Below are 26,635 nucleotides of genomic sequence, written 5' to 3'. Positions count from 1 at the left end.
TTGATTTCTAAAAAATACGAGAAGTTTTTTCGAAAACAGTCACCACTGCGATTTCGAACAAAATTTTGTATCGTTTTAGTTCCAGGCCTTACTCAAATTCTTTTTCATTTCAACTTTTCATAAGTTGATATATTCGAAGCCTATTTTTAAATTGGAAATATGGCAACTCTGGCATCATAAGATACACCAGATGTGAGCAATTGTGTACACCTTGAAATTTAGTAAAATTTATAATTTTATGTACTACTTTCTATTTTTCGAAACCAAAATTTTCAGCTAATCAAGAATGTCAGTTGGAAAATGAAAATTAATGCGGAAAACAAAAAAAATTTAAGCTAGGGTATAGCTAGCTATAGGTATCATAATGAATATAACAGATATTATCAAACTACACAAAGAGAGTTGCAATATTATCGATAACTCCAAATAATCGACTTATGATTTTGAGAATATTTTGCGCATTAGTCGATATCTAGATAGTTAGAATTTTAAATTTAAATGGATAGTTGCAACGAATTTACTTTTTTTTAGAAATATTTCTAGCTTCCAATAGTATCTAATTTGTTGTGGAAAAAAATTATTTAATATTTTTCTCTGAAAAAAATATTTTAATTTACAAATTTTTGAACAAAAACACTAACCGAAAATGTTTTTGAAGTACCATGGCATTACTTTTTAAACTGAACAGAAATAGCAAACCATAACATATTTAAACGTTTAAAACAGAAAAAATTTCTAAATGTGTCAAAAAGTGTTTTTGGATAGGTGGTATTTTATAATTCTGACTCAAAAAATTTTGCTTGGAATGATTGGAATTTACGTTACCATTCGTGTCATTCCGCGCTGCCGTTTTACAATTTACACCACTTAAATTTATTTAGTTAAAGTCTCAAGAAGCATATCATCTATATACGCTATATTCCAATATTTATACATCATAGATTAGTAATAACTTACACAGCCATTATAAAATACATATTACGACCTATGTTGTTACCAACTACCACTGATTAAGTGTGTGGGAGTTTCGGCTTGTGTTCAATAAGTTTGTTGCTCTTTATTAAGGCGAATGGCTTCCTCATTGTATGGTAATTTATGATGTGAAACGTTGATCCCATACGCACTTATTAATAAATTATTAATATATTAGTATGTATGTACATATGTTTGTTAGCAAGTAATATTGTATTAGTCGAAATACGAATTACGTTATCAAAAATAAAAATAGTTTCATTTGCGTATCTAAAAAATAAAACTAAAATCACCAAAATAATACAACAAAAACAATAGCGATCAAAGCAACAAGTGCGTGGAAATAAATAATAGCACACGCATAAAAAATAAAACAAAGGAAAGTAAAACAAAAATGACTATAAAACAAAAGTAAAAGAAAAGAAACACATTTTTAGTTAATATACTCGAATTTGCTTTAATTTTGTTTAGGTCAACGAACTTATTTGAACTACTTTTTTCTCAGACACGCTACACATCCAAACTATTTCTTTTATTTATACATACATACATACATACTATAACTTAGCTGTTGTGATTTAGTCATTTATTTATTTTATGTTTTATAAATTATAAGCAGATAATGCGTAGGCTTTTATGTAGGTGCCAAAGGCGGCCGGCATAGAGATTATCATAGCCTTTTTATTATCGCTAAATTGGAGCATGTAAGATTTCTTTCAATAAAAATATAAATACATGCGTGTTTATGTGGTATATACGATTCTAAAGAGATGTGGTTGATAGGTTGCAAATATTTTTATAGAACTATGTACATATACATATGGTAAACTCTTTTAAGATGGATCAGATTTTGAATTTCAAAAATTAAAAAATTGTATACAAACAGAAAGGGTATGACAAAAAATCGAATTTTTCACAAAGTTTCAAGTACAATATTTTAGTTTATAAAATTGAATATTTTATTGAAAATTTTCCACATTTTCTTCTTATAAGTAAGGTTTTTATACTGCAGTATTATTATTTTATATATTGTTTTCAAAACTTGCTAGTATGAACTTAATAAAAAACATAAATAGATTTTTTCCATATTTTGAAAATATATAAATATTAAAGGTTATGCCTATAAAAATAACATGCTACAAATTCAAATCAATATCTCAAATAGTTTTTGAATTAAAGCTTTCTAAAGTGTTGCCGTTCAGTTCAATCGGCTACATCAGTTTATATTTAAAAGCGAAACTACGTTTTTTAATTTACTCGAGTGATAACTCGGAAACAAGTTATCCGATTGCTATCGATTCTGCATGTTGTGTATATGGTTCTGCCAACAATTACCTAGTAGTTTTTAGATCTGATCGAAAATAGAATTTTGGCATGCCGAAATTGATTAATTTTTGAAGTAAAAATAAACTTAATGTACGCAAAATATTTTCCAGAAAAGACTTTTTTATTTAGTAATGCAGGATGTTATTTAGCGCTGTCGGAGATCCCGTGAAACTCGAAAAATGTTTAATTTTTTTATTCAAACATTTTACTGTGTATTCTTAAAATTTGTATAAATACAAAATTGTAAAACAATTTAATTTAATTCCCAAAAATCTTCTCTTTTTAGGCTGTCGCACTAGTTGTGTTCCTTAATTTCACCGAAAAACTCAATAATTTCAGAACCACAGTAAAAGGTACGTGTCTTTGATAAAAAAAAATACGCCTAATTGTACGCAACATTATGTCTGCATATTTTCAAAATTCTTAAATTTTATATTAAAAATATTTTTAAGTTAAAAAATAATATTTAATTTCCGTTTAAAGAAAGAACTTGCCTTTAAAACCACACCTTATATGAGACCTCTGAACTTCACACTATCAAAACACGTAAGACTGAAAAACAACTGTTACAAAATGCGAATATACATCTTCCCAAATTTAACAAAAATTGTACGGTGAACCCCACTTTATGAATATATAATATGTTTCTTTATATGCATGCCTACTTACTCCCATATACAATTATATTTATATATACCCAACTGTTTGCATTGTGCTTCCTAAATTAAGCAGTGAAATACAATAATTAAAGTACCGCATTCGCAATAAATGTATACTCGTGGGTATTCCCAGTTATTTTATCAGCAATTGTAGAGTACCAAAGCGTTGCTTCGAGTTATTCGAATATAAAAGACGACAAACGAATATTATTGGCACAGTTCATTTCGTTAAGTCGGACAGCTTGTCAAGAAACATAAACGTGAGCTATGGATTTAAAATTTTTCATGCTGTTATTCGCAATATTTGTTGGTATGGCTTTGGCTGCAAAACCTACTATAGATCCAAAGTTAAAATGGCATCGACCAGTTGCTGTGCCGCCACAGTGGTATAGAACGGGTAATACAGACACTGGGAAGACGAATCAACAGTCATAAATGATGTGCTGTGTATGTTCCAGTGGCTTTCAAATTATATGCGAAGCAGTTATTGTGTTAGAATTATGCAACTTAAATGTAACAGTATTTAAATAATTATAAATATATGTATGTAGGAGTGTGGTGAAAAAATAAAAATTTTATTAATATATGTAAAAAAAATGGGTCGTCTCGAGGTTTCGCCGAGTTTTTCGTCAATTTGTGGTATATGTGTTGATGTGAATGGTTTTCTCAGTTTCGAATGATTTTCGAATGGATGTTGTACTAGTATTTATTGTGAGTTTTTATAGCGGAAATACTACGCAGTTATAAAATTTTCCATTACGTTAATGGACTTGTAATATCCGAAAATTCTTCTACATAACTGCAAGTCTTATGAAAAATAATTCACATACAAGGCAAAGTTGTATATACTATAAAAATCTACCACTTTTGTATCAACTTTTTTCATATTACCTCAAAATTTATGAGAAAAATTCAAAGAAACCGAGTTTTTGTATTTTGATTGCTTTTTTTTTTGTTTTTACAATAATTTCTTTTACAAAATTTTGTGTCAGCTTATTTTTTAATGTTCCAAACATACTGCAATTTTTTGAATTTAAAATATTTTATTTTTTAACTTATCTTGACTTAATACCTGTAATTTTCAATCAGAAATTGTCACATCAAAATATCTGCTTTTTGTTTAAATCGGTAGACTTTTTCTTCATTGAAATCTTCACTCTCTGATGGTGTAAAGAAAATATATGTACATTACTATGGTAAATTTCCTCAAAAAATTTAAAAGATCACACCACTTAACATTTTAAAGCTTTTTTTAAGCTGCTTCTATAAAAGTAAGAGGGAGCACCCTCCGAATTTGCACAATATATAAATTCCTTTCAAAATATGGTCTCTACAAATAAGTAATACTTTTTTACATAAATATGTTAATACCTTAATGCAAATGTTACCGTTATTCTCTTCAAATATTTTTTAGTATTGACTAAATATTATAGTGTTATAAAATTTGTTAATCAGAAAATTGCCAACATTAAAAGTTCTATCACATTCACTCCCTCCGATACCTTCTATGTTGTAAATGTTACTCATACGTAATGGTGAACTTCACAAAGTCACTTATAATAGTATAAATAAAGTTTACATAACAAAAACAATAAACATATTGTGCACATATATTAAACTTTAATTGCTCATAAAATATTTTTACATTTTGTCAACATCAATTTACCAACTATATGAGCCAGATATTGAGCCGCTGTAGGAATTGTCATTGTTATGGAAATCATGAGTGGCTTGTGCAGCGGCGTCCACCTTCAAATTGCCATCATCGCTGCTGTAGATATTTTGATTGTAATGAGCTGAAGCGCTATCCTGGTTCACATCGACACCAACGCTGCCACCATCGGGTGTACGCACTTGGCGGACCAACACTGGTGGGTGTCCTTGCTGTGGCAATTGCGAGTCATCTTGCAGTGGTAAGGCAGCGATCAGTGCAATGCTGCAGAGGCAAACGAATACTAGAAGACACCTATTTGCCATTTTATATAATTTTAATATAAACGTTCTTCTTATGTTATTAAAAGCGATCGATAACGAAGTGCTTAAGTGATTGATAACAACTTCGCTGGAACGTTGGTTTTTATATCATCTCACCTGTGTTTTGCCAATCGATGTTGCATCAATTTGGGATTCACACTATCTTTAATTTTGTTGAGATAATGATAACTCTCACTTGGGAAGCACCTTATCAAACATAATATGATTAAGTGTGTTTACCTGTAATTATTTAAGTAACATAACGGAAGTATGTTATTTCATATTTTCTTATCAGTGGTAGAGTACCTTTATTCTTTTAACGTAAACGTACTTTTAGCTCGCGTAAATTTGAATCGATATTTAACGATTTTTATCGATTTATTGTATGAATTATTTCGATCATATTCATTTACTATTCTAAGAGTCTTTCCATATTTTATATTTTTCTTAGTTTCTATTTGCTAACTGCCCTAATTTATTTCAGTTTCCTTATACTCACTATAAACAAGGGGTTGCTTTAAGAGTTAGATACACTTGCAAGTCAGATCGTTTTAAAAAAACATTTTAAAGTTTCCTTTCCGGCTGAACCAGTTTGGATGTCGGGTCAGCAAAATACCTTAATATCCGCAAATAATTTGAACTTTGAAAAATCCTCTTGTAGACATATTCTTGAATAGTTAAACTTTGAAAATAAGAGTATCTCCTTAAAATTATCTCCAAAATAATCCACAAACCTTAAAAATTTATTTTTATAATAAATAAATATAGCTAATTGCCAAGGGACTAGACCAAATTTCCAAAGTCAGCAGCCGTTAAGGTTAGACTTGTTTTTACGAGCTTGGCGATTTTCGTTTGTTAAAAGCTCACGTCTCGTTGCTGGGTCGTGAACTCTTGGCTAAAAACCATACTGTAACGATGGCCGGTGTCACTATTTCCAAATATAAAAATAACCTGAAAAGCCGTCGTTTTACAAGATGAAAATCGCTGAAAGAAATAAATGTAATCGAGTTTAAGAAGTGTGTCGACGATTGGAGGATGCGTTAGCATAAGTGCATAATAACTAATGGAGACTATTTTAAAGGCGACAACATGAATGTATACGAATGAATAAATATCCGGAACCGTTACGGTTACGTAGACCGGATAGTTGCGGGAATGGATAATTTATTGTTTGTCTTTTCCTTCCACTGAAACATATTACAACAGAAAATGTCAAAAAACAAATGCACAAAAACCTAGGACTCTTAAGATATTCGAGTAACAGTACAACCTCAGCTTTGCAAGCAATTACTTTCAAAGACCCGCTTGTTGTAAATCTCCCATTCACATTAAAATAGTCTCAATTAACACTAAAGAAAACCTGAATACCAACAAAAAGTTCAAAGTTCGTGCTTAACCTCAACTTAAGACACCAAGTGTATTACTTTCAATGCAAAGACATTTAATGTTATTTACATTAACTAACTTTCAATGGCAGAAAACTGACAACAAATTGCAAAAGATGCAAAAAATGCAACAACAACAACAACAATATCCCACTGTTTACTACGGGCATTAAACATTGTGCTTGCACAACAACAACAGTCAAAGCAACAGCACCTCGCATCAACAACGAATTCATTGAGCCGCAACGGCAACGGCAACAGTTAAATTGCTGAATTTGTTAAACAAAATCGTAGACAAAAGCGAACCACGCTAAGCATTTTTGCGATTTCACAACAACAACAACGACCATGCAGCATTGAAACATTAAAGCCAAATCATTTATACGCCCCCAACTCGCAACACTAGCATTTTGTTGCTGTAGTTAACAGTAACACATTGCAACCGCTCATTAGACATTTTTCTTGCAACGTCATCGCCGATGGCCTACCAAATGCCACATATATAGTGGCTATGATGTTGGAGGTGTTGCCGCTGCAACATGCCACTGCACCGCACACACTGTCACACCAATCTAACAACAACAACAAATGTTGTTGCATACACGCGTGCCGTTTCCCCTGGCATACTCTTCGCCTGTAAACACCTGACTGACGTTTTGTTGTTGTATTTTTATTTTGTTCCCAAACGATAAACCACCGTAAAGATTGTTGTTATTATTATTTTTGCTGTTGTTGTTGCTGATATTGTTTTTATTCCTTTTGTTGCTATTTTTTGTTGTTGTCGCTACAAGCCAGTAAGCCAAGTAGTTACTTAGCTGCCGGCTAACTGTGCTCAGCTCCGGCGCTAAACTGAGCCATCGTTGTCTGGCGCTGGGGAATACCAAATTTCGCGCCATGTGGCATGCACCGCGGCGCATTTCACTTTCATTATGATGTAGTTTTCATTTTGTTGCTATTGCATTACACCGCTATTTATTTATTTGCGTTGCCAATTGCTTTTGTTGCTAATATATATTTTTGTGTTGTCAGCTGTAATGTGTCTTTGTTGCTTTTCGCCATGTGACCATTGTGAAATTTTATGCACACTCACACATGTATATATATATATATATATATATCTGTGTGTATGTATGCACTTTTTATTCCATTCAATATGTTAAACAAGTTGTTGTTGGTGCACACATTTGTATGCACTTTGTTAGCGTGTTTGAGCGGTGACTGTCTAAAGCAATGCATCAACAACTTTGGTGTAGGCGAAATGGTAGTACATATGGTAAATTGCGGTCAGTTGAATTGTGACAAGTAGGTGATATGCAAATTCAGTGCAACAGAGCCGTATATTTTGACGTTGCGCAGATTTTTATTGCGCATGCGTATGTATTTGTAAATGTATATCAATTATCCCTGTAGGAAATTGTTGAGTAATTTTAGTGATTTTCTTTAAATTTGCCAAAATATAATAGTTGCTTTTGAAAATCATCTTTTTTTGTAATAAAATTGCATAAAACACCACAAATCAAATTGATGGTTGTCAAAGGATTCATCATAATTTCTCGTGTCCGTAGCAACATAACGTCAAATCGAGAATATAACAAGAAAAAACATTTAATTTGCCTGTACCAAAGCTATAATACTCTTCACAGCTGCATTTCTTATCGCAACTGTAAGTATAACTATATCTGAAAACTATATGCTGTAGTGGTCCGATTTGAACAAGATATTTTAAGATCGATACATTATCTTGGGGTATATTTCGCGACAAATTTCGTGAAGATATCTGATCAAATAAAAAAAGTTCCATGCAAGTGCTTGATTTTAATCGATCAGTTTATATGAACGCTATATGCGAAAGTGGTTCGATATCAACGGTTCTGACAACTGAGCAGCTTCTTAGGGAGATAAAAATGTATGCGAAATTTCAGATCAATATCTCAAAAACTTAGAGACTAGTTTGGGTACATACAGATACATATGGCTAAAGTGACTAGCCCCGTCCCGCTGCTCCTTTACATATATACTATACAACTCTTTAAAGAAATTTTCTACTTTTGCTTAACTGTTTGGATCATTAAAGTTCCTAGAAAAAATCCTTTTCTATTGCTGGCTTAGTCCTATGGCAATATTTAGAGCCTCTCCAGTTCATAGGGTCATCCAACAAGAACGACGTGATGATATTAAATAAAATAAACCACTCAAATTTGGTAAAATAGGCATTTTCTGCCTCATTTCGAAAGTAATAAGGACCGATGATGCCGCCATACCACAATCCGCACCAAAAGATAAATTTTTGGTATGCAATTGCGTTTCGTGAATCAGAAGAGGAAAAGCCAGAAATAGGCCTTATCGGAGAAGAGGATCGTAAACATAAATCTGTGAATTTTTTGGAGTACGAAAATTTCCGTTGTACCAAAATGAAACGTAACTAGATGAAATTACAAACCTTACTGAACACACTGAAAAATTTTGACACAAATCCGCAAACAAACATGCCCGCCACAAGCTGTCAAATTCCTGTCATTCCTATTAGTAGACGCGTTGCATAAAAATATATGTTGGTTATCAGAGTTGCGTTAAAAGACAATGTTAACTAAAAATACACAAGAAAAGTTTAAGCTACATTTTTAGTGGCCCCAGAACAAAATTTTAAGCGGAACTTCCCAATTGAGTTGTATATAAAATGTGTTTAATCCATATCAGCCTTATAACACAACCTGATTAGGTATTTGACTGAGCTTTTTCAAGTAGTTCTCTAGCTCTAAATATTTGATGAGCTTTCTACGACAATGAAATTTTTGAGATTCCAATCTAATAGTTATAAAGATTGTATTATATATATGAAACTGATCAATAATACTTGGTATTCGGTTGATATTCTGAAATTCTCACGAAAACTCCAAATTTGTACTTATACTAGTCTTAAAGACTTTTTGCTCTTTGTTTTGCGAATAACATATTGTATATTAATCTACATTTGTTTAATTTAGACCGTTTTTGAGTTGTAGTGTATAAATTCGTCTTTAAATTTTATAGTCAATCACCAAATGTACTCATTGTATAAGTAGTGGTATAAGAAATTCTGAATTCAATATGACAGTCACTTATTTATTCTATGCACATATGTATGTACATATGTATACAATAGATAACTATCAAAGACTTTGCCAAAATGCTATTAAATATGTTGCGGTGTCACAATAAGCACCAACCAAGTGGTGTTTAAGGCGAGTTATGGGAAAATACAATATGTTGCGTGGTCATCTCTATGTTTATGAATAGTGTTTAATACTAAACACTAAATTACTTATAAACTCGAGTTTAAGAAAATATTCCGGCGCAAATCAGAAACCATATTATTGAGCTGTAAAATTTTTTTCGCTAAACCAATATTACTCTAGAATGAAAAATATTTGCAATCGAAACACATTTTAGAGTTAATCTCAAAGAAAGCCTCTCGCTGTGACATACAAATGAAATCTAGAGTTAACCATTAATAAAAAAATAGCAAAAAAAAAATTTTAAGCAAATTAGACAGTTATATGTTAATTTGCTTATTTATCTGTTTAATTTCTGCAGTAAATTTGGGTCTATTCACACACATTTCGAAAATTGTATTTAAATAATGAATGAACGAATGAGCATTTCTACGCCATGGTAACGAGCGATTTGACATATCCACCTGAAATAAAAAAAAATAATGCTCTTTAAATACAAAAACAAAATAAAAATACTTTTTATCGAAAGAGAAGTTTAACTTGCCGGCATTTTTAGCAGCGTGAATTGGCTTACTTTCATCCTCTAAGCTGGAACGATCAAATAGCAAACCGAGCTGCGCTTTAAACTAAAGTGCTCTACCTACAAGTACATGTATCTGTAGAGAGATGGTGAAGTGACTGTGTTGGTAGTTGATATTTACATGCTTTTGCCATCTTTGCATTAATGAATATATGTGTATGTGAATATATTTGCCAGCACTTTGTGTTTTTTATTTGTTATTTATGATCGTAAATTAGGCTCCGCATTGTTGACTTTGAATTGAACTTGACTTTGAGCGAATTTTTATTACTGCGATTTGCTAAACGCTTTTTTACACAATTTTTTGTTGAATACATACTTTACATATTTACAAGCAACTATGGCATATGGATATGGAAGCATACATTTATACATTTGTATAAGTAAGTATACCCAGGTGTTTTTGTTATTATTTCTATTTGTTTGGTTATTTTGTGGAAAGTTGCGAGATATTTGTGAAATGTGGTTTATTTATGCATATTTCGATCTTTAGGCAACGGCTAAAAATAACCATAAAAAAATGATAATGGGAGTTGGATGAAATTGAACGTCAATATATTACATGAGTCTTTATGGGAACTACAAAAATTACTCACGAACACCTGCTGAAAGTCACACATAAGCTTAAGTTTCTAAAATAAAGGTGGAAAACATTTGGTAAGGTATAGATTCAGGTACGAAAGATCTACGATATAAATATAATGAATTGTTCGGAGATTGCGCTTTGGTCAATAATTTCCAAATTTAGTGAATGTAATATGTCTCAAATATAAAAGTTTTCCATACAAGAACAAAAAGCTTAGTGGTCGGATCTGAAGAATTTGTTCGATGATTATAGCGTTGCCTTGGACAATAATTTATACCGAATTCTTGTCAAATCCTAAAATTTTGGTTTGGTTCCATTTCTTAAAGAACTAAGGGTAATAAAGTCAAAAATGAGATTGAGCTTAACATTTGGGACAAATCTCAATAAAGTATTTTAAATTAAACATATCAGTAATATAAATAATATGACAGAAAGCAGAAAAATAAGGATTTAGTATATTTAGCTTGTTAAACACTTTTTCAGAAATAATTGAAAAATAATGTGCACTAAAAATAATGGAAACTTTAACTTTTGAAAAAAAAAATATTTTGGAGAATAATCTTGACTGAATATCCAGCAATATTTATGCTCTGAACATGGTATTTTAAGTTTGCCTCAACGTTTGTTTGTTACACGAAGAATGAGACGGTGGAGAACCTAAAAAATATATACTTGTATGTATGTTATACAAATGACGTGAATGGCGTGACAAGCTTAGCCGATTTAACCATGTTCGTCTGTCTGTATGTCGCGACTAGTCCCTCAGTTGTGAGGTACGAAATTTTTTTTTTTTTTTGACAAGATATCTTCACAAAGTTGAGCAGGGTTTATTCTCCAAGGCAATCACCGAAGAAATTTTTCAGATCGGATAGTGATCCGACACACACAGCTGGCTGCCATGCAAATTGACCAATTAAATGCAAGTTCTTGTAAGAAAACTTGTGAAGGGTGTCGTAGTTTTGATGAAACTGAAGTAAACGTTTTTTTATTTTTTTTAATGAAATTTATGATATATATTCGTTAGTTTGATGCCCTATGTTCCACCCAGGAACTATGGAAATGTATAAATAGTATATAATCCTATAATCCACGAGTATACATTGGTTGTCGTAAAATAATTTTCATATGTATTATATAAAGAAACGTTATACTTTTACACACCCACACGGTAAAACACACCTATTTTCTATAAACATATTAATATATACATACATATATATATATATATTGATATAGCCTGTTATACTGATTGCAATTGATCATCACCATATGCATATTCAGTTTACTAAGGGAATTTCTGCTGCTCCTACTTTACCTACTTCACCACTCAAATAACATTCCCGAGCTGTCAATTCAATCTGACAAGAACGTTGACAACCAATGTGCACGCTCCAAGTGATCCATTAGCGTAAATTGAAAGAAGATATTTCAATGTCAATGAAAGATGCAGGGCACACACATATAAATATGTATAAATATTTATATATACGTATATGTGTGCATTTATATGTATGTGGTTAGTTGATATGCAAGGCATAAGAAAATCTGTCACTGAGTCAGGCTGCCAATTGGACGCCTCCACCATGGCTACCGGTGCCTGCTGGCATATATACTACACATACATATGTACATATATGCAGTTATAAGTGTATTTATGTATATTTAATATGTATATATGTATGCATGCGCTTATTCAGCGTTACAAGTTGCTTGATTGTTATTGTTAGCGCTCGTGTTGTTGCTGTTGGTATTATTGTTACTAGTGTCGTTGTTATCGCTGCTGTGTTGCATTATTGTATTAAATATCATTGTTTATTTTCGTGTGGCATATGTTTGCAATACGGATATATACTTTTACAAACATGCATATAAGTTTGTAACTGTGTTTATGCCGCTTGTGTCCTTCGTTAAATGCAACACTGTTACAACAACAAAAACAAGGCGCAACAGTAACAATCACACCATGACCATAGTCATCATCATCATTATGATGATGGTGATCATCATCATCATCATTTAGTCGCACACAGCACCCTACTAACGGCCCTTGCTATCATCATGAAATTGGTTCAATAACACGACGGCTTTGACATTGAGACAGAAAAGTAATTCATACATACATACATATTTAATGCAGTTGTATATTTTTACACGCTGCGTTACTTCGCCATATGCATGTAGATACTACACACGTCTGCCTTCTCTTAATGCAGATTCCTCCTCCTCTTAACACAGTTTCATTTCTCGCCGGCATATTCATGCTCGGCCCTAAGTACACGATGTTAGTATTTAATTTCAATTATTTTTATTGTTGTAAAGCATTGCAGATTTTTTATTTCACAATTTGCGTGTTGTTGGCTGCAGCAACTGCAGTTCATCTTTGCCGCCGATAAATCTTCTTTTGCCGGACCAGCCATCCTGAAAGCCCTGCTGCGGCATTCTTATAGCGATTACAACAAAAACACGCATCATAGTTGTTGTAGTAGTTGTAGTTCACCGGTAGTGTATTGTCTGCGTTTCGCTCTCGGTGCAAAAATTTCCAAACGCATCTGCTGATCGTCTACAAAATTTACAACAATAATAAATATAAAAGTGTGTAGCTATAAAAGTGCAGTTAAGCCAAGAGTATGTTGTAATGAAATGGCTTTTCTGTGGAAGTGCAGCGCGAAGAGTGCGACCACACCAAAGCTATATGCGTGCGGATGCGGGACTTTGGGTTTTTACAGGCATGCAGAAGTATATAAGTATGTATGTACATATATTATATAGGTATTAAGTCATAAATGATTTGCGAAGAATTTTAGTATTTCCTTTTAAAATTTTTTAAAGTAATTTTTATATATTTAATTTTAAATTGTTGTTAGTGTGAAATTAATTTTAAAAGCTTATGATAAACTTTGATTAAATATAACTTATATTAGTTAAAAGCAGTTTTTACCATTTATTGAAGATCAAACTATCTATAAGTTTTTGAGCAAGTACCACCTTTAAGGGGCACAGCTGGTGTGACAGCCTAAAAACGGCGATTTTTGGGAATTTACAAAAACAAACAACTGTATCAATTGTTTTGAAATTTTAAAGGTATGTGATATACATACATACTTATGCATGCACCATATATATTTTTAAGAATACACAGCAAAATTTTTGAGGAACAAATTTAAAGGTTTTTCGGTTCACACGCTTTCTCTGACGTGGTGAAAAAAAGTCCTCCATTGCTGCAATGATCCGCAGATGAAACCTAAAATCATTCTCGACTAAAAGATATTGTCCATGCAATCACCTATAGTAGAAAAAATTAAAAATTGAGAATAGCGGCGTTTAAAAAAATTATTGGTAATTTTTGGTCATAATTCGATTTTTGATCAGATCAAAAAACGGGTAGGTCTGTTTATTTAGAACTACAAGTATATACAGAACACATAGAATTGATAGTAATCGGATAATTTGTCACCGAGTAATCACTACAAAAAATTAGAAAATTGTAGTTTTGAGAAAAACGCGCTTAACGATAGACTGATGAAGTTTATTGAAATATCGATTTCAATAAATTAGTAAATTAAAGTTTGTTCAATGCTCAATTTGGAAGTATTTATCTTATCTGAAAGCAATGTTTCATTGAATTTGTAAATATAGATTCAATAGATCTCTTAGTAGATAATAACATACTAGCGGTAACACTGAACCGAGCAAGTGAAGACTCCATTTAAACACACTGTAAAATTACTTAGCGTTCTCAGTTCACTCTAATAAAAGAGTTGTCACGCTTGGAGCTGTATGACATTTCCATCGTAATCTTTGCTGTTTAATTCGTTATTCCTTTCTACTGGGTCGCTAATAAGAGCCGCTATCCATCTCTTGGCTTTAATGGTCTCAAGGTTTTTTCTGTTACGAGGCCAAGGCGAGGGTTGACGGATGCCCTTAGGTGGCTGTGCATTCATTGCGAACCAGCGCAAAGTCCTCTCAACCAACACCTGCCACATCGACTTAATGATGACGGAAGAGAAACGTACTCTGAGACCTGCCAAAGTTTTAATGGGAGGGATTCAGTCTTGGCATTAGACACCAGCCATTTCTGTAGGGTATCCCGCACATACTCAGGAGGTGGAATACCTCGACTATCAGCCCAGGTTTCAAACCGGATCGAAAAACATAAGTTCTAAACAGAGTCGATGTCAAAGTAGAGGTCAGAGGCTCGTTAGGCGTTGTTTTTCGAGCCGTGAGGACCGCCGAACATTTAGGCTTATCCAGGAAGCACCGCACGGAAGCAAGACACTCTACATCACAAAACCTATAAGAAGCATAAAAAGTATTTAAAATAAGCAAGCACTAAAAATATTTAAAAATATAATTTTTATTAGCTACATTTCTTAATAAGCGAGAGACAAGAGAATGCTTTGGTTACTACAATAAATTTCAAGTCAGTTGTTTCTAAGTCAACCATATTAGAGAGTGTTTTTTGTTGCTCGCTTACTGAATAATGAACTGAGTACGATATGCTTATTAAATGCGTTCCCTTAAAATGAGAAAGTTTAAGAAAATTTTATTCTATTTTCAATATCTTAGATAATATACATTTTTTTCAAAGAAAAACAAACATATGTTAACCCTGCTTTTGCACAAACTTTTGCAACAAAAGTTTAAGTGATTGAGAGTAGTAAATTGCTTTTGTGTAGAAAGCATCAAGTTCAGGTAAAATGTATATAAAAAGATAATAAAGATTGTTAAACTAAGTTTACAATAAATTTTATAAGTGTGTATAGTAGGGTGGGCCTTACGACTTATAATAAAACAAAAGTCATAAAAAATAAAATATTTTATAATTTTGAGACATTATTTTGTGAAATAATGAAAAAAATGGCAAAAGTTAACTTTTACGATTAGAGCTAGGACCTTGGGCTCGAAAAATATTTGTTTGAAAAAATTTTTTAAAACTTACCAAGATTAAAAAATATTATTTTTGTTTTTACATCCCATTAAAAATCAAAATGTTTTAGACCTCAAATTTCGATAATCATGTGATAGAATAATAAAATTCAACAAAAAAAAGTTGAAAAAATAGAAAAAAACTTTTTTGCCAAAATTCAAAAATTTATATCTTTAAAACGAAAAAGAACACCGCTCTGAAAATTTCAGAATTTCTTTAGATATTTTAGAGGTAGAATATAAAAAAATTTTACCGGTTACTTTTTACGATTTTGAAGAATTCAAAATTTTAAAATTTTTGTAATTTTCGAATTTTTTCTCAAAATCGAGAAAACAGTGAAATTTTCAATTTGCATAACTCTTAGGAAAAAATTTTAAAAAATTGGCAGAACTTCGTTTTATGATAAAAAAAAATTTCCACCAAAATCCATTCGAATCGATAGTGGTCGCGTCCAACTATTTGTTGATTAAGCATGGAATGACCCATATTGTAAATTGAAAATCACAATGCGCCACCTGCTAATATTAGTATGAAGAGCTCAAAATTGACCACATTTTTGGTCATTTCAGACGATATTTTCACGGTATTTAAGGAAGAAAATAAACGTTTTTTACACCCACCGCCATCTATATGTTCCGCATTTATTTGCCAGCCAAGTCAAATTGCTATAATAACGCTCATTTATGGGCGGAAGATCCTCACAAAAGCATGCTGCTATGCTATATAGTTTATAAATATAAAATAAACATTTTTATTGTGAAAATAATTTTTAAATTACCCATCAGTAGTAACATCACACGCTGCTGCGCGACTCACCGCAAACGATTATGACAAACCATATTATTTACAACATAAAGAAATATATAAATTTGTCGGTGCATACATGTAAACACGTCTCGAGGATTGCCATGCCACACTACACTTTGGCAGAGTAAAGGAAAGTAATCAACACACCATTCTAGCCAATCTAGAATTCCGTGGAAGAACTCGTAAATTGGCTTAGTAATACCATTATTACAGGTTTTACCAAGAATTATTCTAGAAATTTCCAATTGCCGGGCAATAAAAGGTGAAAGAATAAAAATCGTGCAGCAAGCATATAAACTTGAATAGATAGAATCATAGGGGCGATAGAAAGTGAATGTTGCATGCACCTTGAAAACGGTTGGTGGTGCCGCCGTCAACGCTGCTCTTGCTGCTCTTAGTGTTGTTGCTAGTGGTATTGTTGCTGTTGGTACTGTTGTTGTTCATATTTTTGTTGGTAGTGTTGTTCGCAAAAGTGGCAACAAGATGCGGCTACATGCAGCTGCAACAGCCAATACTTGCATGCCAAGCCTCACTACAAGTATGCCTCACTTTGCCACACCATGCCACGCCATGCTGCCACGCTCAACTCAACGCCATGCAAAGCTCATGTAACACAAGCTGGAATGTGTTGAGCAGGCACTGACTTGCTGTATGCTTGTACAACAACAAACAAGATGAAAACAATAACAACAACAACTGCATATAAAGAAAATAAAATAATAGCAACAAACAATTGATGCTGACTGTGCAACACGATGCGTTGCGGCAGCGCACAGTCATTTCAACTTGAACTTGAAAGGCAAAATTTATGTCTCTAGAAAATTGCCCATTGCTCCATTGCGAAAGGAGAGGCAAGCAGCTCGACACGGCACGGCACGGCACAACAAGGCAGAGCACAGCAGCATCATTATTACTATCATCATCAGCCAGATACAATTGCTGCACCGTTGTTGCAGTCTTGCGTTTTTCTACACTTATTGCCGTTGTTGTTGTTGTTCTTTGTTTGCTGTTTTCTTTTAGTTTTTACTTTTTATTTAATGGATGCTGTAAGAAGAATGCAAAGCATTCACAAACTGGATAAACCAGTTTGCAGTGCATTGGTACCATCACAACAACAACAACAAGGCATCTGTGTATGTATTTTCTCCTACAACATCATAAATAGATATATATATATATATATATATATACATGTGTCGACGCAGTTGTGTAGTCCGCTAAAGCAAACATGTTTAGCGTTTTGCAATGCGTTGGTGCAAGCCGCAAACCGTTGCCGTTGCAGATGCTGCACAGAATAGCTGGTCTACGCATTGTTGCAAGCAGGCGCATCGCAATGCGAGGCAAAGTGCCTATTTGCCAAGCGCGTAAGAGTGCATTCACTAATGAAATAATACTTGCAATGTGTACAGCACACGCTGGAAGTAACTTTTTGGCGCGCAACAACATGCAATTACATACATATGTATACATATGTGTTTATTTATATACGTGTGTGTGTTTGTTCCTCTACATAGCGCTAATCAAAATGCACAAAAGTTAGTTGCCTGCTGTTTTAACACATAATCATATAATTTAGCAAATTAGAAGAAAACAAAAACAAAAACAAAACAAGTAAGGAAGAGCTAAGTTCGGGTGTAATTGGACATTTTATACACTTGTACATTTATTATACGATAAATCGTGAATGGATTTCAGTCAAATTTGTATCTTATTAACTTATATTCATTAAGGTACCTCACATACTCGTACTATCACCAATATATAAGGAGTAAAGTCAACTAGATTTGCGAAAATTTTGATATTAGTTATATGGTTTATGGTATTTAAAATTGTGTTATATGGTAAGTAGTCTGATTTGGGCGATTTTCATTCATTAACATAGAAATGTCGATATAATGTTACTTGCCGAATTTGGTTGAAATCGGTCGAGCAGGTTTGAAGATATGAGTTTTCACCTAAATGTAGGTGGTGCCACGCCCATCATCAAATTTTGACAGCAGAGCCCATAAAGCTTTCTCCTGTCATCTCGGGTGTATGCCTCTAAAGCATTTATTTATAGATTTATCGCAGTATTTTTTAACAAACCCGTTACCAAGGAATAGGTGTACCAAGTTTCATACATTTTTGCTCAATTTACAGCTTGCATAGACGCACGGGCCGACGGACAGACATTCACCAAGATTTCAACTCGTCTCTTCATCCTGATCATTTATATGTATATAACCCTATATCTAACTCGATTAGTTTTAGATGATACAAACAACTGTTAGGTGAACAAAACTATTATACCCTGTAGCAACATGTTGCAAGACTATAAAAACAAAGAAAAAATGTTAATTTCGGTTGTACCGAAGCTATAATACCCTTCACAAGTATTAAAGTTTTCATACAATAGATAGATATAGATTTTTATCGGTCAATTTGTGGCGCAGCTATATGCAATAGTGGTCCGATCTGAACAATTTTTTCGCAGATTGTAACTTAGACAGTAATCCAAGTCAAATTTCTTGACGCTATCTCGTCAAATAAAAAAGTTTTCCATACAAGGACTTGGTTATGACCGTTTATTGTATATGCTATAGTAGTCCCATCTAAACAATATGTTTGGGGGTTTTAGCATTGTCTTGAACAATAAGTCGTTACAAATTTCGTGAAAATATTTTGTCAAATAAACAAGCTTTCCATACAAGAATTTAATTTTGATTGGACAGTTTGTAAGGCAGCTATATGCTAAAGTGGTCTGATACCGGCGGTTCCAACAAATTACCAACTTATTGTAGTGGAAAGAACATGTGCAAAATTTCATCGTTATCTCGAAAACTGAAGGACTAGTTCACGTATATACAAACCGGCCGGCTAAATCGACTCAGCTCGTCACGCAGATCATATAAATATACCATATATACTTTATAGGGTATCCAACGTTTCACCTTGGGTATTACAAACTGCATGGCAAACTTATTATACCCTGTTTAGGGTATAAAAAACGTATATATATATACCTAAGTATTCAAATATAAGCACATGTACATATGTGTGCCTTAAAAAATGTTTACAATTTGTGAATGCAACTGTAGTGTTACTCAAAAATCTATCAACATTCACTATGATTCAATAAAATAATGAAATTAGCAACAACAACAACAATAGCGTCATATTAAATGCATTTTAGCGTTTGTTTTGATTTTTTAGCATGCTTCGCTGAGTTTGAAAGTGAATGTTCGTTGTGCATGAAATCACATACTGTAGTCTGTGGTATATCTATCACAAAATATTTATAGACATCCGATGTGCTGTAAAATGTGTTGGTCCAAGGTTTCGCTACGGATGGTAATTGTAATCATAACGAACACTGTGCAAAAAAAACACAATTTGTTGCATGAATTTCGCTTTGACTGACTAAACACCTTGCTCAAATTTAATTGCACACTGCATTCTCCAATAAATTTTGGTATCATAGTGACAAATATCTACTAAAAAGCTAATGCTAAAATATGCTTAATTTATATAAGTAATATATAAGGCGTTAATATATTTTTTTAAATTTTGTTAATTTTAACCGATTTTGAATCATATTAAATTTATTTTTTTTATTATTCGCCAAATACAAATTTGTTTTAAATTAAATATTTTTTAATACGTTTCTCTTTGATACCCATACTGCATTATTTGCTTCCTTGTTTTATAGTAAAAATGCTGGCAATCCCTAGTATTTAGATCTAAATATGTATACGATTGTATTTACCGCTATATGTTTGCTTATGTACATACAAATATTATTTTAGCTAACAAATATAACAAGCTTATTCATGCAACACTGAAGTGGCAAAATATTTTTGCGAATTGAGCTGATTATTTTATATTGAAAAGCAGTAGAAAGTGTACAAACTGCAAGGCTATACGGTTATGTTTTCACTAAGAAGACTTCGGGTATCACCTGTCAGTCCAAAACTATCTATAATCTTATTTATTGGAGTAATATTACCTATACGAAAGGCGCCCCTCTACGAGTACTCCGGGAGACTCGTTGGTATTTTTGAAATCGCCTACCACTTAGTTATAGTACGATTTTTATAATTTCCAACAGATAATCTATTATTATTGCATGTGATACAAAAGACACAGATGAGATTCCAAAAATATTTTTCTCGGATTCATATATAGAAAGCTATTAGACAGCATTTCATAAAAAGGGCAAGAATTGAAAGCTCTTGTTCAGTATCCTAATGAAGACCAAATTATACAACAATAATAATCATTTAAAGCTTCTCTTTTTCCAAATATGCAACTAAATAATAATCGTATAAAAATATATACATTTTGATCTAACTCATAAAATATCGTGATTCTATCGGAAATATCGGTATAGTGATGATATATTATATATATTGGTGCGAAATTGGTGACTAAATTCAAACAAAGTATTATTGTACAAAAGCACATACTGCGATATAATTGCATATAGTTTTCAAGCATTTTTGTGTTGTTTTTGTAAAAACCGCATGTTTGTAGGTAAACTCGTAGTAACATTGACACGCTTCATACCTTAAGCATTAACCAAAATGTGATGAGTCCATATAAAGGTGTTGAGATTTATCTCTCAGGTGCCAACACGACGATTTCCAGCTCTGCTTCTTTAACTTTTTCGATGTATCGTCATCAACAGAGATAGATAAACGACTCATATAAGGCAAGTTTTCGATTACTTCACGACCTTCACTGAATGCTTTGTGCCACTCAAATACTTGTGTTCTTGATAAAGTAGATTCCCCAAAAACTTCTGCAACTTCAACGATTCCGTAATCGTGATTCCATTAGAAGTTTAAAATTATAAGCAAATTCTTTGTTCTTTTTTTTCATGGTGAAAACCGCCAGACAAACCATCGTACAAAAAATATTGTACCAAGCTACATACCTCCTATTAAAACTGATATTTGTTAGTTCTTACGAAATTTGTTCTTGTGATTTTGGTTCTCTAGTAGGAACGTTACGTCTTTAAAATACTGTCGAATGTCTTTTGCAATGCAAACGTACTCATTTTTATATGTCTTTCCTTTTGACAATCCCTTTTAGATTATGGAGGAATTATATCATATTAATGGTAACGATAAAGCTTTAGTCATATATTTGAGACATGGACAATGCTATATAAATTTCAAAATACTCACGATTGTGGTGTAAAGCCTTTAATGTTTTTAATTACCACAATCATTGTTATTGTACTTATATTTCTTTCATTTACAGATGTTCACGACCTACCGCATTGTTGGAGGTCACATGAAAAAATCGCAACTTAAATAGTAAAAGCAAAAGTCAAGCATTCACAAAAATGCATTGCATGTTGCTACATTTTGCGGCATGACACCTACACAAACACACTCACATACCCATATACATACATACATACTACGGTTGCAAATAAACACAGTAACAACGCTGTAGCCACGATTGATGTTATTGTTGCTGATGTATTGTTGCACATACCCACCGTAACTGGGGTGCATTGCAGCAATTGTTGCCGCCGCGCCGCTTGTTTTGCTATAAAATAGAAAGTGAAGCGTGCCGTCAAGGGGCGGCTGACTGACAGGGGTTAGGAAGCGAGAGAAGTTTAGTCGAATAAAAGGCAATAAATTTGTCGGCAAAACGCTGTGCCTGTCAATGGATAGACTCGTACAAGCGTTTTTTCACAAAAAATAAAATAAAAAATAAAACCGAGACGAAAAACAAAAACAATAAACAAATAGGAGCGTACAATCGCGAAATCAATAGTAAAACAACCATCCATTCATTCATTCATTCCCTGTCTATTATGTGCAACAGTAACAATGACATAGCAGAAAAAACTCTATATGTATGTATGTGTATAAACCGTTGCCGGTGATTGGTACGCGCCTTGCTTTGTTGTGGGTGAAACTCTTGTCTGCCATTACATTGCAGCAAGAAAAAATCATATTAAACTCCATTGCAAACGTTGCAATATTGCTCACCAGCTAGTACACACACGTTTATGCACAGATATATGCATGGTAATGGTAAGCAAATGAAGCGTGACGCATTGCGCCAGTGTCGGAGTTATTGTTGCCGCTCCGATTCCGAGTAATCTCTCAAAAGTTTCCGCCGCAAAGTACATCCTCAGTCGGCTTTATGAATGCATATCCCTTTAAAATACAATCGCGGTAATGTATCATATACAAATATTGAAGATTTTCGTAAAAAACACCATTAAATACATATTTTAAAATTCAAAAATGTATAAATATTATATTTTTTTAAGAATTATTTAATTTATGTTATTATAATTTTAAAAGATATCGTCCGTACAATGACCTATAGTCGATAAAAAATCAAAAACTGACAAATGGTATTTAAAAAAAAAAAAGAAATTCATTTGTACAAAAAATTTTGTCGTTTTGGCTTACCAAACAACTATATTTGGTCAGATCAAAAAACTGGTAGGTCATTGTATGGAGAACTATATACAAAACATGCTGAAAAAATGTAATAGTGCAACAAATTCGAAAAATTCTGTTACGAGAAAAACGTGTTCAAAGATAAATTGATGGAACTGATTGAACTGAGCGACTACACTTCAGAAGCCAATAACTCAAAAATATTTGAGATATCGCTTTAAAATTTTAGAATGCTATATATAAAAGTATAAGCTATCGAATTATAAAAATAACCGATTTTTTTTTAAATTTTTTGTTTTAATTTTTCCTTAAAACATATCAAAAACACCCGAGATACTACGGCATGTATGAAAGATGGAAATGTTCACATGTTTTTTAACTGCTCAAAGTACTATACTGTTTTTGTGATACTAACTCTTAGTAATCACACAAATCAAATCAATTAAAATATTGCGATATTTATTTTTTTTAATATTAATAGACATTCTACAATATACCTTTATTGATCACTTCAGATTAAGCTTTATTCTTGTCACTTTTATGCTACACACCTACGAATATCTTACTCAAAACTGATAATTTTCCTCACGAAAAGAGATATTTCATCTTGTTATTATTTAAACCCAAAAGGGTGGTTTTAGGAAAAAAATACCGATTTTAAATGTATCAATTTCTCGGTGAACATTTAGTCTAACCTACCTAACTTTAATTTAGTTAGGTTACATTAAGTCTTGAAGAACATCTTTTTGAAATTTTTTAAATACTACATGATATGTACATGTGAGAATACTTACTTTGTGTTACCTTAATACTCCTAAGATTTATTTGACTCTCAAATATAGACAAACCGCTTTGAGCCTGCCCCAAAATTTGTTGAGGTGGCTGATATCAATTTTGGCTATTTCGCCAGGTTATATAATATGATTGTGTAGTAAAAAACCTGAACTGATATTTTTCACAAATAATCCTTCTTTACTATTCTTTCACATTTCAATACAAAAGAGAACAAAGTGTAAAAAAATATCATATTTTATGGTGCCCTTGTGTTTAAAGCATTAATTTGGAGCTCACCTATATTTCACCCCAAAAATAAACTTTCCACTGCACTTTTTAATGCATTTTCTTAATTAATTTGTGTTTTTTTATCACCAAAATATTTAAGTTGCCTTGTAAATGCTTAAGGCGCTTGCCAACAGTAATTTCCTATTTTTAAATTTCGTTGACCCAGTTTTTACCCACACACAGCTCATCTATTTTATGTTTGTCCGGTGAAGGCGTTTACATACATGTTGCAGTGTTGCATGCAAGTACAAGATTTTTAAAAATAAATGCTCCATTTATTTCTTTTTCTATAACTATTAGGGAAATTGCAAATATGTTTTTGTGTGAAAATTATATATGCAAATAAAATAAAAATTGTTTTTAGTTTAAAAAGTGCTTTCGTTAATAAATTAGATTAAGAAGTTGTTCCAAGTATTAAGTACTCGAACTGATATAACATTTTGTTACCAGGGAAATATAATTTTCTGATTTTTGTTTTATACCCCCAACAAAGTTTAAGCCTTGTCTCAACTAGTTATGGCAAATGCAGAATATATTTTTTTCTAAGATCTTCTTCGAAATGGCTTAGTTTTTTTTTTTTATTCAACGGATTTTTATTTTATACGTTTTCATATTATAACTCAAAATTTTTAACTCCACCTGCTCCTAAGTGTAATAATAACAACCACAAAAGGGATAAACAAGTAGGATCCTTGTTAAGGAGTAGGATCATAAGAACTCCGAAAACTGTCCCCCTCGACAAAATTTAACCCTTGTTCCAACTAGTTATGCTGAATAATTTGATTCTCTTTGTTCTTAGATCTTCTTGGAAAACAATTTCTTACAAAAATGTCTTAATTTTCTGAACGTTTTGTTACTATTTTTTTAGCTCTTTATATGTATAGTGTGACATAAATGGTTAGAAAAGGTATACAAAACTTATCTTACATAAGTACTTAAATTCTATTATACAATACCAATTGAAACTAATCAGTGTTTTCTTTTGTTATATTTCAGTTAAATTAACAACAATTGTGCCACAACACTACAACAATGATAACAATAAAAACACCATTAGTGATGAAGTGTTTTTTATGCAAATAAGGTAATTACCAACACTTGATAAACATTCCATATATATTTAAATAGAATATCATGTTATAAACTAAAGTTATGTACGTACGAGGACAGTTTGTTGGTCTTCGTAATATTTTGAAAAGTCCAAATTTCCTATGGTTTGTTAAACGGATTTAAAAAATAACTGGTTCACAGTGAAAAGTCGCCAACTACTACTCTAAGAGAAAGAGGAAGAAAGATCTCTAGTTCAGGCAGGCAAGTCTTTGAATTACATCCAGCCATCATTAAGGATTAACAGATCAAATATATGTGACTAAAATCGAGTCAAGAAATTCAGTTGTAATGAAAAAATAATTAATGATTATTCTGCGTACTATCTGCATCTGGCCTTATGGTATGGTATATGGAAAAATTGTATAAAAACAGTATCGAGCTAAAATCCGCTTGTTGAGCAGATAAATACTTTTTTGCCGAAGCATGAATTGACTTATTTATGCAAGCTGAACATTTTAAATCCCCTGTGGTAGAGCATCTTCTCAGTTTCAGTGATAATTATACCCCAGAAGGAGGTCAGCGTGACAAGCGAAATCAATTTACCACATCTATCTGCCCGTACGCAAACTAGTCCCTCACTTTTTGAGATAGCGTTCTAAAATTTTGGACATGCCCTTCTCTCTTCAAGAAGCTGCTTATTTGTCGGAACCGCCGATAATAGACCACTATAGCAAATAGCTGTCATACAAAGCGATCGATCAAAATCAAGTCCTTGTATGACAAACTTTATTATTTGACAAGATATCTCAACGAAATTTAGCTTGAATTATTATTGAAGATGATGCTAAAAATTTTTGAATATATTGTTCAGATTAGACCACTACAGCATATAGCTGTCATACAAACAGACTGATCAAAATCAAACTCTTGCATGAAAAACTTTTTATTTGACAAACTATAGTCACAATATTTGATATGGATTATTGTCCAAGGCAAAGTTACAATCCCCGAAACTTATTTTTCACCTGTGAAGGATATTATAGCTTCGAAAATAACGTTTTTTCTTGTTTTGTACGCAAATAGTGATGCGTAATGGTTTCCGCATTTTTTTTAAATATTAAAGGGTTATCAATTAGCCTGAAAAAAGGCTCAGAGCAGCATTTCAAGTTTCTATGAGGAAGAATCATAATAGTACTGACTTATCAAGGCCTACACGTATTATATATTATATATGGTATATATTGATATGCAAGACTGTTGCAAAGGAGCACATGCATCGCTTTAACATGCCACACAAGTCACTTATTCTTGCTGTCTATCATTCATTAACTCACCTAAATACATACATATGTATATGTATATATGTATATGCATACATTAATTTATTACATACCATCATTTATTCTAATTTCAATTTTCATCACTTTTCATTTTCAATTTCATTAGCTTTGTTTGCACACATGTGTACACACCTATTACACATATACATGCACACACAAATGTATTTCACTCAATCACTCACTCACTTGCTCAATTGTCGGCTGTCATTCTCACATTCATTATAATCAATTCAGCCGTCCATCACTTGAGATGAATTGTTAGCCAGCCTGCCACGTTTCAATTTATTTATGTGCCACAGAATACAAACAACAGCAATTGACATAATACTCCTCGGCTAGTCGAAC

General features: G+C 32.4%; 2 protein-coding genes across 5 annotated transcripts in view; one reads left to right on the top strand and one right to left on the bottom strand.

Annotated features, from left to right (window-relative positions):
• The window catches only part of Oatp74D (Organic anion transporting polypeptide 74D), a 94,169-nt gene that overhangs the window by 22,377 nt on the left and 45,157 nt on the right, over positions 1 to 26,635 (top strand). For 3 of the 4 annotated variants that reach the window (XM_036364781.2, XM_036364778.2, XM_036364774.2), the window contains exons 3-4: positions 2,585 to 2,651; positions 24,897 to 24,984. The gene's annotated coding sequence lies outside the window, so the exon portion shown is untranslated. The remainder of the gene's footprint in view (positions 1 to 2,584; positions 2,652 to 24,896; positions 24,985 to 26,635) is intronic. The other variant, XM_014229666.3, reaches the window with a different exon arrangement.
• Positions 4,556 to 4,995, bottom strand: edin (elevated during infection). The gene has a single exon (XM_014229668.2). The coding sequence runs from the start codon at positions 4,932 to 4,934 to the stop codon at positions 4,620 to 4,622; it is 315 nt and encodes a 104-aa protein (XP_014085143.1). The 5' UTR covers positions 4,935 to 4,995; the 3' UTR covers positions 4,556 to 4,619.

This window comes from Bactrocera oleae, chromosome 6 (assembly GCF_042242935.1).
Source record: "Bactrocera oleae isolate idBacOlea1 chromosome 6, idBacOlea1, whole genome shotgun sequence".
Taxonomy (NCBI): Eukaryota; Metazoa; Arthropoda; class Insecta; order Diptera; family Tephritidae; genus Bactrocera; species Bactrocera oleae.
This window is presented reverse-complemented; position numbering and strand designations above follow the sequence as displayed.

What these genes read in the sequence shown, in the direction of transcription:
- edin (XM_014229668.2), bottom strand. Translation starts at nt 4,934, where the DNA reads ATGGCAAATAGGTGTCTTCTAGTATTCGTTTGCCTCTGCAGCATTGCA.